Source organism: Lathamus discolor, chromosome 3 (genome assembly GCF_037157495.1).
Source record: "Lathamus discolor isolate bLatDis1 chromosome 3, bLatDis1.hap1, whole genome shotgun sequence".
In the NCBI taxonomy this organism is placed as follows: domain Eukaryota; kingdom Metazoa; phylum Chordata; class Aves; order Psittaciformes; family Psittacidae; genus Lathamus; species Lathamus discolor.
In genome coordinates, this window is record NC_088886.1 from 77,461,526 (window position 1) to 77,476,651 (window position 15,126).

A 15,126-nucleotide genomic window follows, 5' to 3' on the forward strand; every position below is an offset into this window, starting at 1 on the left:
AGTTGTTTGTTTCTTTGAGATTAAATTTGGCTGCAGTCCATTCCAACACTTCACTGGAGAGCCTTCACAGCCAGTGTGACTCTGAACTGCTTGGCCCTCACCTTGCCTTTCTCAGCCCAAGTATTAACACTTGGATGGATGGTGGACTAGCCTCTCCCTTTCAGTTATTCATTAAAATCTAGAGAGGATCAGTTATCCAAAAGTTAGGTGAGCTAACTGGTTAGGCTAAATAGGATGACTGAGTTTGAACCACAGCTCAAGGAGGAGAGCCCCAAATGCAGGTGAAGTCAGAAGTAGAGTGGCTACACACCAGGCTTCTGGTGAGAACTACAGCTTCTGGTCTGTGCTTTTCCAACATATCATCAACAGTCAGATGTTAGTCATGTGTGCTTAAGGAAAAAAAAAGATGTCAATGAAATGGAAAAAGCAAAAGTGGAAATCTGTAACCTGCCCCAGCCTAATGTAAAGATGAGACGCTGCAATATGTGACAGCCACTTGTTTGTGTGTGTATCTTGGGTGTGCTTTGTCATCAGGATGTGCAAAACTTCCAGGTGCTGAAACAGGGCCACCATTGGAAGGAAAAAGTCTGTAGGGTTATTGAGTTATAAAAATACAAATGTCTGTTCAAACAAGGCCAAAGTTCTCATGTGGTCACACAGTGCATTAGGTGGGCAACACAGGCACAACATTCTGCCTGTAGCTAGAGAAAATATGAATGGAGTCTACTGCACTGCTCTGCCCATGGCAGACACTCCCCTTGGGCTAAGCAGTGGTGTGCCAGAAAGCCAGTGGAGCCCAGGGGCTGAAGCCCAACACAGAGGTACCTGCTCCCCAGCAGCATCCTATGGCAGGGATACAGGGTGGGGGGTTGCAGCCCAAAGGGGCTGCACTGAGCAATGCCTCTAACTTTCTAGATTGCTAAGACTAAACAGGCTCAGTTTCACTGGATATTACAGTAGCCAGGCAGGGGAAGTGTTTAGCAACCCCACATGTCCTTAAATGAGTTGGTGTTCCCTGTGTCTTACCATTGTTGAATGTCCCAGCTTTGTGGGAGCTCTTCTGTAGATTGACATCCAGGTTGTATTGACTTCACTTTTGGAGCTTTCTTCTTGCATGAGCATAGCCTAGAGAGAGCTTAACCCCAGTCAGAGAGCTGTGGTAGGTATGTGGGGGTAGGTGCACAGGGAAACTCCTTTGTTGTGTACTTGGAATGAGGCACCGAATGTCTCTGTCTTCATGTCACTGAATATATGTAGCTTAAGAGAAACTGTGTATTAGGAAGTGTGGGTTTGCTATCTGGAAAAAAGATATGGAGCCCTTGTTTGCCAGTGAGAAAAGAAGTTAAAACCAGAGTGTGACACTGGTACCTGTCCGGGGTTCTCCTATTGCACACCTTCCCTGGTGCTCTGGGAACCACAGCCTTTCCATGTAGTAAAGGCTGCGGTCCCCAGCTTTGTACTGTCACCTCCATGGTAAATATGATGGAGTGTCTGAAGTGTTTGCAGGGTGTTACAAGTCATTCTGCTTCTGCTGTCTGCCTAGATTCCTGCCCTTATGGGTAAGGTTTAGAAATGTGCCCATCACTCATGGCGGTGGTCGAAGTGATCTTGTCAGAGTACTCAATGAGTGCAATGATGCTTTTCAAAGTGCTGCTTTTCTGTTTCACTTGAAGTGTCTTATGATGGAGCTTCTGTCAGTCTCACTGGGAGTTATTTCATAGTCTGATGCACCTGAGGATCACAAAGTGCTCCATGATCATTCAGTTTAAATTCTTTATTTGGCTTTCCCCTTTCATTTTCTCATCTTCCCTGTGCTTAGCGTGTTGACATTTCAGTTCTTTTTCAAACCTTTGCCCATATCATTATTCTCACCAAATCTTAATTTTTTTGATGGTACTGTAAATTGGTTGACATCTTTTCAGCACCACATTGATTGTCTCCCTGATGTGAGTTTTCTTTGCAGCTCATAGGCTGCAGCTTTTATAAGTGTACTGGGTTTACAGCTTGCTCAAATAACTTATTTGAGAAATATGTACTGATGTGATATGTTCTGATAAGGTTTGTGCCTACCATTTATCACCTTCTAATTTGCTGCTGCTGATATAAAGCAATGAAGTAGAAAATGATGGGGGATTATGTTCACATAAAAGAGTTTTGCTCCAGCAGTCCTTCCCTGACATGTAAGATTTTGTTTGCTTGTTTAGATCTGCTGGAGAAGTCTCGTGTTGTTAAGCAGCCAAGAGGTGAAAGAAACTTTCACATTTTCTATCAGATACTGTCTGGTGCATCGGAAGACTTCCTCTGTAAGTGTTGCCCCTGTGCCATTTTCAGATATGGGTTTTCTTCATACTTAATGTGCTGTTCCACACCCATCATGTGTGATATGGTGGTAGCAGCAAGAGTAATATCTAAAGTAAATATATGGTTTGGTATTAGCTGGATGTCTGAGTCAGAAATGGCTTTGCAGTGTATTATAAGCAAAGAAGAAAACCTGTTCTTATTCAGAAGGCTTATAATAAAGATCCTTGAAGAAAACTTAAACCTACTAGTAACAACAGGTCTTAACAATACTAATTCAGGGATAAAAGAGCTAACAACAGGCATGCTGTTACTAATGATATTTTTATTTGATTTATTAGGCAAACTTAAACTGGAGCGGGACTTCAGCAGATACAACTACCTGGGACTTGATTCTGCCAAAGTGAATGGAGTGGATGATGCTGCAAACTTCAGAACTGTTAGGGTAAGAAGAAACCGGGGTTGGGTGTAAACCCCAAAGGGATCAACATGAATAAGAACAAGAGTTCTTGTGCCCTAGGTCTGGCCGCTTGGGCTGGGCTGAGAGGGCCATCTTCTTTGAGTGCTAGCACCTTCCATGCAAGAGCATATCATATTTGTACAGGGAAGCTTAGGTACAACTAGAAAATGCGAAGAACCAAGTTTCTGGAATATTCTAGTGGAAATACAAAAAAGACCAAAAATAAAAAAGGAAGGAGAATAAGAAAGCAGCCCAGGCCCCTTGATGAGACCATGGAAAAGGCTGTATTGTGTAGCTGTTTATGATGGTAGTGACTGAGCTTCATGAACCCAGTGATGCTGACCAAGTCAAAAGAAAAGCAGGCTGGTGTGGTTCTCAAGATGATTTACCATGGTGCTTTTTGCTTGATTGTACTCAGGGATAAGGAGCATACAAGACCCTGTTACCCAGTGTATGCAAATTTAGATTCTGAATGTTACTGGCTTTTAGAGCGACAGAGTGAACCAAGAAGACAGCAGTATCTGGTCATTTGACTGTGGAAAACTGGGTTACAAACTTAATTAAGTGGCTTTAAAAAAAGAAGTACTGCATTTTAGAAACAGATAAAATGGAGGAATACTAGAAAAGGACTGGATTGACGTTCACATCCATTGTTATTCAACCTTTTTTGTATGTATATATATATGTGTGTGTGTGTGTGTGTGTATTTTATCTCATAGTTTTATCTGTCCCCTTTCCAGAACGCAATGCAGATTGTTGGCTTTATGGATCATGAAACACAGTCTGTTTTTGAAGTGGTGGCAGCCGTTCTGAAATTGGGAAATATTGAATTTAAGCCTGAATCTCGTGTGAATGGACTAGATGAGAGTAAAATCAAAGATAAAAACGGTAAGATGAGATTAGTGATGGCAGGAAAAACACTAATTTGGCTGAAGTCATTACTAATTTTGTAATTTCTGTAGACATACTATATCCTTACAGATGAATTAAATTAGATTGTTTCCAGAACTCACCCGCAGGCAAATATGGGTTGAATTCTGTGCTATGTCAGTTGTCCTGTTTGAAATTCCATGAATGATTAGTTTCTTTTTTTTCCCACTTTCTTAACACTTTCTTCTGAAATGTGAGATAGTGCTACGCATTTCTGTAAGGGCTTGGTTATTCTGCAGTGGAGGCCTTTTGTTTTTTATAGTAGGGCATCTCTGCCTCTAATGTCAGATTCATTTGGTCATGTTTTTTGCAGCTGATACCTTTTGAAAGTTCATTTATTTTCATTTGGAAGTTTTTCTTTGTGAAAAGCAGTTACTGACAGAAAATCAGGTATTTACCTTCACAAAAATAACCAGACAGAAAGTGCTTTCAAAACTAATAACTCTGTTTTCTCATGATGTGCACATTTTTAAGAAGCTTTGCTTGGCAACTGTGTAGCTGGCAGGAAGTGTTAAGAGGGGGACATTTCTCTTGAAGAGAACCTGATTTGGGAAAGTATTGAACTACTTAAAAGCCAATAGTTTTGTGGAAGGAAAAGCAATGATACAAAAGGATTCATTATATTTACACTCTGCTTTTTTGTATTAGAACTCAAGGAAATCTGCGAGTTGACAGGTATAGACCAGTCTGTATTGGAAAGAGCTTTCAGCTTCCGGACAGTTGAAGCCAAGCAAGAGAAAGTTTCAACAACACTGAATGTGGCTCAGGTAAAAAGAACACCTGAATTTAAAGGAAAGAATTGTTTAAAATGGCAGTTTATTCTACATGACTAAACCATGACTGCCCAAATAAAAGCTGCAACTAGTCGGGTGTACTGAATAGAACGTATAATCAACATAAGTGTGTTTTTTCTTCAGCAGTTTCTAAGTGTTCAGGTGTACTGAATGTTTCACTTGTGGGTTACCTCAAAAAGATGAGGGATAGGAAAAGGTTGCAGAGAATGAAAAGATGAAACAGTTCTGCACAAAGGCATGTTGAAAGTGTTGTGGCAGACTGTTTTCATTTAGAGCAACTGGTGTAATTTCATGTGAGTTGTATGCCCCAGGGTTGCTGAAAAGCTGCTGCTGCCAGCGTGGACTTATCTTTCTGTAATGTTGTGTGATTGCCACCTGTGTCTCATCAGCTCAGGCTAGCAGGAATGCCATTTCCCTATCTGCAGCTGCTCAACTCCCTTTGCCTAGGATTAGGATGGGGGATGTGAGCCTTTAGAGGATATCCGGGTGAGCTGAAAGGGAGCTGAAGTGCCCCCATTGTGGCTGCTGTTCCACAGCAGCCAGTCAGTGGCCAGGAAGGCAGAGGGGTGCATCACTAGCCTACCAACACTCCCAAAGTGTCCTGACACCCGTGGATTGGCTTCATTGCCTGATTGGGCAGAGGCACTGCTGCCTGAGCCATTCCACTTAAAGGTTCATAGCACCTTTAAGATATGTCAGTAACAAAAACGTTGGGATTAGCCCAGCATTTATAACATTTTTCTTCTTTCTTCTGTTTAGGCTTACTACGCCCGTGATGCTCTGGCTAAGAATCTATACAGTCGACTGTTCTCTTGGCTTGTTACCAGAATCAATGAAAGCATTAAGGTAATCATTGTTTTGTGCCTGTAAAAAAAATCAATAGAAACCCTTTAAAGTGGTTGGTAGAATTCTATTTGCCAATTTAATTTTTCCTAGTTGTACACTGCTAGACCTGGTACAGGTGAATAACTGTATCACAGCTCGACAAATTGCTCTCTGCTCTGTTTTTAAGCTAATAAAATAATTCATGCCACATGTATTTTGGGAAACCGTACTTAGTGTTTTAGTTTACAGACTTTGACAGCCTACTCATGAGATACATTAGTTTTCTCAATTCCCAAGTATGAAATGTACAGATGACTGACTCAATGTTTAATTATTGTCTTTCCAAGGCACAAACAAAAGTGAGAAAGAAGGTAATGGGGGTGCTGGACATCTATGGCTTTGAAATTTTTGAGGTAAGACCTTTATAATGGTAAACATTTAACATGAGAGCTGTTATTAAAGTTTAATAGCATAGGTCATGAATCAGAATACATGTAATTTTGAATCAAGTGTGTCATTCCTGACTTAGAAAAGTAAGCCAAAGAGTGATGTCTTAGCATGTCTGGTAATTGAAACAGAAAGTTCTGAAAGCCAAACTTGTGTTTTCACACCATAGGTAAATAAATCCTTATGATGGGTAAACTAAATACAGTGATATACATTCTGAGCATAAGGGAAACTGCAGTGTCATTTCTGCCTTGAGGCATTTTGTGGATGTCTTTGAACAAGCTTTGTGTTCTTTAAAAAAACACAACAGCAATATGTTTTTTCCCTGTCAAAATCAAAGATTGAATTGTATTCCTTTTCATCTCAATTCCCTTCGTTAAGTATTCTGTACCAATTCCTAACTAACGATCTGTGGCTCAGTGCTGTTTTTTTATGATAGTATTTTTAGACTGGTGCTATTTTGAAACAAAAATCAACGAGGAGTTTTTAATTAGGTTAGGGAATACTAGGGAGAGAGTGTTTTCATAAATCTTATTCTGACAGGGTTTTCTAAGAGATTTCATAAATCTTGGTTGGAATCTGTATAGTGTTTAAACTAGAAACTCAACTGAGGATAAAAATCAGTAGAAAACACAGAATCCTTACCCACTTCCCTACATCCCTCTTTGAAAATCCAGGGAGTATGTTTAAACTATGTGGAAGACGGGAATAATCTATAAAAAGAGTAATTGTACATGGGAGGGTGCTGTAAGTTTTATTGCAGAAGCATTACATCAAAGTATGTGCAAATCGAAATACTTCCATGAAGAGGAAAAACAAAGCTGTTACTTGCTTCAAGGGTTTATTAAGCTAGGTTGTATTGTTTGCATTAAACAGAAGAAGGTATTTATGAAAATATATTGCGAGTGGTCAGGTGTCTGAATGGAGATCTCGGTGCCAGATCCCTTTGGAGCTGGTCCTTGGCATACCTTTAGAAAGGTGGACACTGGACTGGTACTGCTGACATCTTTGGGCAGGACTCTTTGTTTTCACTAGCTCTTTCTTTTATGTTTGATTAAGCATAAATATGTAGGCTGAGGTGGGAGACAGAAGCTTGCCGTAACACACAAGCCAAATGAGTAATTGTGTTTGTGGGGTGGTGTTCTAGAGACAAGGTTGTCTTTAGTGTCTAATTTTCTTGTTTTGTTGGAGTTCAACGTCTTAGAAGGTCATGAGTAAGTAGGGGAATACAGGAGATGTAGTTCTGCAGGAGAAAAATGAAAGAACAAGGCTCTCTTCACTTTCATACTGGATTACAATGCAGCTTCCCTAATTCGTACAAACTCAAAAGCTTTAAAATAATACAGGTAGTGCTGTTCACTCTTCACTCCTAACTTGCATGGTTTTTCTGCTGGGAAAGGTGGGAAAGTTTTGCCTTGTGATACGAGGATCAAATTCATCAATACATTTGTATAAGAGGTGCTCATGAGGCATGAGCACTAGCCAAGCAGCTTGGTTCAGCATCACAGAAATGATGGAGTTATATCTGAACATTGATAATGGGAGTCAAGTAGTATGCCAGAAGCATACATGTCTCGTACTATACCATATTTTAATTTAAGCATGTTTGAAAAAGAAGCTTGATTGGTTTTCTAGAGGTCACTCCTACAGTATTAGTATTGGGACTGCATAGCAGTACTGTAATTCAAAGGATGAATGACAGACAAATTGTCCATTAACAAATCCTGAATCAGCTGTATTTCCTATACTACCCACTTAGTTATCCTTGTGTTTCCAGACAGGTTAATTTTATAATCAGAAACCGTTGACTTATTTTCAATTAAATCAAAAGCAGAGATATTATTTTGAGGCAAAACAATTAATATTCTATGCAGCTCTAGTTTGAACAGAAAACAATGTAATGTCATAATCTTTAAATTGAGTAAAATAATTCTGTGATAAACAGTTGCTTGAATTAATGTCATGGGGTAGGGTCAAGCAAGAGAAGAGGATGCTTGCCACATATTTTTATGTCAAGTTCTGTAAGAAATGGTTGAATCTCACAAAAATTATTAAAGATCTTCAGAAAATGCTTACAAAAGCAATTATTGTTGAGAATTTAAGTAACCAATTAATGGAAAATATAGTGTTTAAAGTTAATTATATTAAAACAAAAAACAAAGTAAATTTTAACAGTGTACAGTACTGTAACTCAAGGAAAATTCAGTGTCTTAGAATGTACAGCGTAAAAAGCATAGTGGTAATTGGAGCCATTTACTGTGTGGTACATTTGTAAACATGATGGCTAAATATTTGTAATGTTAGCTGAGGTGTAGCTAATGGCAGTAACTATATCCATCTAATTTCGAATTACTTAACACCTTTGACTAAAAATGTGCAGTTCCCTTCTGAACCTAATTCTTGAGTCAGATACTGACTTCCATGTCTGTTCTGAAGCTTAGAACTAGCATCATTTCAACAAAGAATGTTTTTTGTCAAAAATGTATTTGAAAGACTTCATCTGTGAACTTGTGCATTTAAAACTTGTAAGCTATTTGATAAGCTGAAGGTAAAAAAATTCTGCTTTAAACATGTTTGTACTCAGGAAGCAGATAGGTTTATCATTAGTGCATGTGCTTTACCTAGAGTGTTCTTGTACCTTGGAGACAGAACTCCTACTACACACTACAGAAGGGGTAGTAGGAAGTTTTTTATACGCATGCAAAATACTTACACATGAATCTTTATACTGTTGAAGTAAATAGCAAGATATGTGTTTACTGAAGGGTGCTTTTTATTCTGTTTCTCATTTAGTGTTACACTTATCCATCAGGGTAAGAATAAACTGATGATATTCTAATTTACCTGTTTTGTCCTGAGATTCTCACTTGAAAGTTATTGTAAAGGTATTGCTTCCACTGCAAAAACATTAGTTTGCTACAGATCTGAGGGATTTGTTTTGATTCCTAATTCAAGGCGGAGAGCGTTTCTTGGGCCTTATCCCTCTTCAAGATGATTCCTTACCTCATCGTACAATTCCTCTTGTAAGAAGAGTAAAGAAATCCAGATTTCCCATTCTGAAAGATCCAACACTTCACCTTCCGCTGACAATAGCGTTCTTGTGCTAATTCAGTTTGCATTCAATAATACAAATTGAAGCTTATATAAATGAGATTTTTTTTTTTAATCTGTTTTTGAAAGTTTATTTGCTGTCCATTGTAATTTCAACATTTTTCTGTAATTTAAGATTGTTACTTTACAAAGTAACCGGAGCTTTCTTGAAACTTAACAATGGAAAGTTACTGAAGTATTGATAATGCTGGCATATACTCATTGGGATTTGATTTCTGTTAGTATTTTATCAAGGACAAACCCAAAACCTATCCAAGAAAATGGATTTAAGGACGTGGCTGTCCAAAAATTCAGATTAGGGAGTTTAAATCTATTGATAATCCTCAGCCTCTGTGGGTTTGGCAGATGTCAACAGCAAGCTTGGCTAAACAATCTGCAAAATAGGTGCTGCAAAGCTGTGTTTATGTTTGAATCCTGCTGTGCCCTTCGTGATAAGCTGTGTGTAGGGACTGCGTGTTTTGAAAGCAAAATGCTGAAATTCTGGGTGTCTGTGTGAGTTGTCTATGGGCAACGATTTAGGGACCAGGATTAGTGTGAAAATGCAGGCTGCAGGGCTGGGTTGGTTGTGTGACATTGCTGGAGCTTGAGCAATGGGTTGAAGCCTGACACTAATTGCTCCACAGTTATGTTTACCCACATTCTTGAGTAGCTGCATATGTAGTCAGTCTGCAGTCCAGACTGTGATTTGAGATGGGCAGGGATGATGGTTGGTGGTGGCATGGGGAATTTCAGGACCAGCTCGACTGTAGACTTCCTGGGGTAGGTTTAGGACTGCTCCTGCATTATTCCATGTTTGTTTCTACATTTTGGAGCAGAAGTGGTTTCCACATCTCTGCAAAATGTGGAAGGGGTGGGGTTTATGAAAAAGAAAGGTGGCTGAGGAAGGCAGATGACTGGGGGCCTGGCAGGTTTCCACAGAGATGAGAAGAGATTCTGTTCAGTTTGGGCATTTAATTTTCTGTTGTGTACATTTACTATGTAGATGAGGGCTAGGGTGTATAAAAATGAATGTCATGCAGAAAGTGTGAATATTTCATCCTGCCAAGCCTTTAGAGATAAAAATGTGTCTGTGCTATTTGGCTTAAAAACTTTATTCTGGGATTTCAGGTGTCACTTATGTAGCTGGTCCATATGACAAAGCTGATGATTTGGAGTGCAGTTTTATGAAAGTTGAGGCTGCCAAACAAGGCTTATTCTTGAAATTTGACAGGCCCTGAGAAGACAATTTGAGAGTGTGAATGCTTTTTGCACAATCCCTTGGCAGAGCAGTTTGTTCCACACGGTTTGGCCTGGTGAGAAATGGGGATGTGCTGGACATAGACCTGCAAAAACAAAGGCTGCAGAAAGAAGGGGTCTTTTTCCACTTGGTCTTCAGACATCTGCTGAGGGTTGACCTGAGGTTATGTCAATACCTTGTTTCTGCGGCCAGCATCTGACCAACTCCTTTTGCTCCATGTACGCAAGAACAGACAAAGACATGGCAGCATCCACATGCTGCATAAACTCCAGTAGTAAATAAAAATACCACCAACAAAAAGATCCAAACAAGACACCCAGCAGTAAAACCGGGTGTGTTCCTCACAGTCTGTGATGCACTTTGGTAGTACTTCCACATTTTATGGCAGTTAGCTTATTTCTTGTGTGTAAAAGTCCCTTGTGGTGATGGGAAGAAGCTTGGTAATGTTGCGTGTGCTACCTAAACTGTCATCTGGACATTGATAAAATGCCAATATCTTTATTGAGGGAATCTGTTAGAAATATGAAGAATGACGTTTCATTATATTAACATGTCCACATGTCCACAGTTGTGGTAATTTTCTGTTTTAAGAAGAAGGTAGCCAAATAAGGAAGGGGTAAACATTGAAAATTGCTTTCTGAGATGTTTAAGGCATCTTAAAAATTTGGGGAGATGCTTCCACTTTTACTATAAACCTATACAGCAGCTTGGTCCAGTTGCTGAATAGCTGCTTTGCCTTTTGCTATCCTGTTCATTACATGAAGGAAATCACAGCTGCAGAGCATGCTCTGAGCTCCAAGGGATTGCTGCTGGCTCAGAGACTTCCCTTCCCACACCCTAAGGATGATTTTAATGGAGAAGGTTCTAGTTATTTGCTAAGAAGACTTATTAGAGAGGAAAAAAGGGGCGTATGGAGAAAATTGGCGCTCTGGGGTTTTTTTCATTCTTTTAGGCTCTGGGGACCCTCTCTTCATGTCTTGACTTTGGCTCTAACTGAGCCATGGGTACTGGTTGTTTTCCTAGTTGTCTTAATATCCAGACCGTAATTTCCAGCCTCCTTTTCTAGGCACTCTATCTTACAACAGATTTACTCTTTGAAATTGTTCAACCCTTTTCTGATGCCCATCAGCATATTACATACTGGCAAGGCACAGTACTAAAATGTGTGTACCTGGCCCTCTAATCAATCTAATTGCACAGGGCAAAGCCCATGTAATATGAAAGAGAGCTGTATTTTTGATCTGTAATTGATCAACTACACCTGCTAGCAAGTGTTATGAAGGAGGGGGGCTTTACAGAGAGGGACCCTTGGATGGACTCCTAGGTGCTGTGGAGATTTCAAAATACAGTTAAGGTGATAATTTCCTTAAGTGCTAGAATGCTTAGAAGCAGAGCTACATCCCAAGAAGTTAATCACCATTTAATTAAACACGTTATAATTTAAGTATTTAGAGAGGATTATTTCACAAAACACAGGTTTATGAAGTAAATCCCATTGGCTGGCTGTTTTTAACAGAGGAAATGTTTGAAATGCTGGAGCAATACACACAAATGCTCTGCTTCAGGTTGTGAGAATAATGTTTTGCCCTATAGCATCTGTTCTGTCTTAGTAGAGGAATGGGTATGATTAAGTAGTAGGCTCTTGCCTACTTGTAATTTCTGTTGTCAGGACTGTAATTTATCAGGTTGAGTTTGTTGAAATGGTTGTACCTGGGTTTCCCCATGGATCATACATGCATTTTGTGCACTGGACTCACTGTAGTTGCTTCCCCTTTTAACTATAAATTCAGTTTAAACATGCATGTCTGGACACCATAGCTGAGAGCAAGATGGATTTCAGAGTGCCTGGTTCTCTACCAGTGCCAGTAGTATCAATAAGAACTGAAGCTGAGTTGCTACACAAGTATGGAAAATGGATAAGCCCTGAAGCTTCAGCATATGTCTTACGTGCTTCCTTTAGACACACTGAAACATAGTTTGATTACGTGTATGTGGAATGTTTATAGTTAAATGATGTGCTTCCCTGGTTCTTTGCCTATTCAGATATTTACACAAAAGCACAGACATTGTTCTGTTTCACATGAGATGTATTTCAGTTACATTTGATTCCTCAAATGTTTGTATATATAAGCAGAAACACGGGATGAATGTTAACATATCTTTGCTGTCTTTGCAAAAACTAGGAAAAAAGATGTTAGAACTGAGTACATGAGAAACATGTAGCTTGTTTTTTCTAAGATAAAAATGTGTCTTTGTTTCATTTTCTTTAAATGCACTTTCCCCATCTTGCTGGTTTTTTGTTTTCTAGCATTTGTATTTCTTAGTTTCACCTCATAAACTCATATGCTTCTGTGGTCATACATAAAAATCCCAATCCCCAGACACCACAGTTGGATAGAAATTAAATTTGCTGGTTGGTTTCACCATTCATTCCACCATTCATCTCAGTGAAGTAAGTATGTTGGTCTTTTATCATCATTACTTTTGCCATCTGGCTTTTTCTCTACTACTCTCAGCAGCAGTCTAGGGGCCTGATGGAACTACCTGGGATCACCTGCCTATGTCAGGAGAAGGTCAGAGAATTCCAAGTCCTGGAGCTGCATTGATGCTGAAATAAGTTACTTTCTGGGGCTATGTTTGTTAGAGCAAAAGCATCAGTTTCTGTATGCCTTCTCCCCACCATACTGATCAAAAAGTTCATTTTAATGACACTGGTTCTGTTCATTCCACAGTCTTGTCACTTGAAATGTTTAGATTTTGGTTAAAATTATGCTTTTCCTTTAAATGCTTCTCATATATTATTATTTTGTTGCATGTGTTCATATAAACTACTTGAAAAGGTGTTGCCCAACACCTTTTTGTTGGTGATTGTAGACTGAGCAATATAGAGATTTTTGAATTTGCTATCAACAAGAACTGGTGTCATGAAGGATTACGAAGGAAGAGGAAATATTGAGAAATACCTTGTATAGGTTTGATACTGATGGTACAGCTGAGTGTAGATTTGGACAACACTGTATGTTTGATTTGGGGAAGACAGTGGAGAAGACATAAGAAAATTGAATATTTAAACTAGGGCTTTATTAGGCAAGGGGGAAGATAAGAATTTATTCCTACCTACTACTAGTATGGAAAAGTACCCAGTTTTCAGTTTTAAGTAGGTATCATCTTAGTTGCCTCAGTGTCTCTGGAAATTGCTGGAATCTGGGTACTCATGGGTGAATTTGAATCCTCTGTGGGGAGAGAAGGGTAGGAGGTAGCTGGTTTTCTTATGAAAATACCCTGGATTAGATAGTTTGTGTTCTAAGTCTAATGCGAGAAATTACATTCATCGTCAACATATGGAGACAATTTTTTTTGGTATTTTACTGCTATAACAATTTTTAAGGTCAGGAACATCTATATATGTTTTTTTCAGATGATTCTGTGATATGCATGACTGTAAACTTCCTAAGAAGAAATTAGGTATAATATTAAGGAACAAGAAATATTTTCCTTAGACTTTCAAGCACCAGTATGTAGCTTATATAAGAGCAGTGGTTCAAAAGAAGAACTTTTCATTTTTCATGGTTGACTCTGAACAACCTGAGCAAGTACAACATCGTGATCTGCTTGTGTATATGGGATTGTATTTTTACATGAAGCAGAACTTTTTAGAGCTCACAAACTTGCTATTCATGAAACGCCACCCTGATGCCTGGTAGTTTGAAGGTTGATAAAGTTGTATGAGCAAGACACCATTATCTGTGAAGTGAAAAACATGGTGAAGTAGGCTTTGATTTTTGTCAGTGAATTCTTCTACTTGTCTAAATGTATTGTTGCACCTTACAAAAGATTGAGGAGATAAGCTGAGGGTGGTTGGTTTCTCTGTATCTATAAATTTGACATGACTTTAAGCTTATCTCAGGTGACATTATGTTTCCCAGCACTTTTAATTTAATTTGAGAGACTGAGTGGTGCTTTTCTTCACCAAAGGTTACATTTTGTATTCTGCAGTGATTTCAAAGGGATAGTTTGAAATGCTGCTATCGAAATGCATGGATTGAAGTGATGCTGTCAACATTAAAGTAGTAGAATTACAGCCTGGAAGAGAAGCTGATACTTTGAGAAATGCTGCTCTTAAATTATTTTTTTTTTTTTTCCCCCAAGGTTTCCTAAGAATATTTGAATTTATTAACTCTTCCTGAAATTGTGGGTCTTTCTATGTTGGTTAAAACCCTTTCTGCTGCTTAATGCAAATCGTCAGCATAGGAACAAGCACAGCCTCTGGTGGCTGGATCCTACCAGTTCATTTCTCCTGAATGGGTTTAGTGATGTGTTATCACTGATAACAATCATTCTTTATTGCCTTCTAAAAAACAATGTCAGAAGTCCTTTAGATCCCTTCTAGTTCTATCATAGTAATTTCAAGGAGTCTTCATTAAAAAACTGGGGGACAACTCATTTACCAGAATTGGTCTATGCTTTGTGAAGCCTTCACATAATTAAAAATTACAGATATACAGTAAGAGAGAATAAATTCACAGGCTCTGTTGCCTTACTCAGATTTGCCCTGAGATAAACAAGCTAATTGTTTTTTTTTTTTTTTCATACAGTGTTTCTTAAAACCTGTAAAAGGAAATGCCTCTTTGGAAGTATATTTAATTTACCAAATGTCTTCTGGTGTGTTCAAAGTTAAGTGTTTCGAGGATTTCTGTAATTCCAAGCATTTTTCCTCAATTTGGTTGCTGTAAATTAACTCTTAGCCTTTTGCTCTGTATCATACATAAAGAGCAAAATTGCTACTGCTCTTCAATGACTCTTTTCCTGGAACAGCAATTTTCAGTGGCTTGGCAATATCGAATACAATTTCATAGATTAAAGTGGGTGTTTTCTAAAGAAGTCTGTGGATTTTGGTTTGCCTTTCTTTGGTGAACCATAAATATCACAGATACATCGCAAATCAGGAAAGCATCTAGCAATTACTTTAATATATTGTTAATGACCTTTTAGTTACATGGTTTAGCTGGATTTGCAGTTCAGTT

At 38.7% G+C, this 15,126-nt stretch overlaps 1 protein-coding gene across 4 annotated transcripts in view; it reads left to right on the forward strand.

Moving 5' to 3' along the window:
* The window catches only part of MYO1B (myosin IB), a 125,542-nt gene that overhangs the window by 78,735 nt on the left and 31,681 nt on the right, over nucleotides 1–15,126 (forward strand). For all 4 annotated transcript variants that reach the window (XM_065669943.1, XM_065669947.1, XM_065669944.1 and 1 more), the window contains exons 8-13: nucleotides 2,205–2,303; nucleotides 2,640–2,743; nucleotides 3,499–3,646; nucleotides 4,337–4,455; nucleotides 5,242–5,328; nucleotides 5,655–5,720. In XM_065669943.1, the coding sequence (XP_065526015.1) occupies nucleotides 2,205–2,303; nucleotides 2,640–2,743; nucleotides 3,499–3,646; nucleotides 4,337–4,455; nucleotides 5,242–5,328; nucleotides 5,655–5,720 (623 nt within the window). The remainder of the gene's footprint in view (nucleotides 1–2,204; nucleotides 2,304–2,639; nucleotides 2,744–3,498; nucleotides 3,647–4,336; nucleotides 4,456–5,241; nucleotides 5,329–5,654; nucleotides 5,721–15,126) is intronic.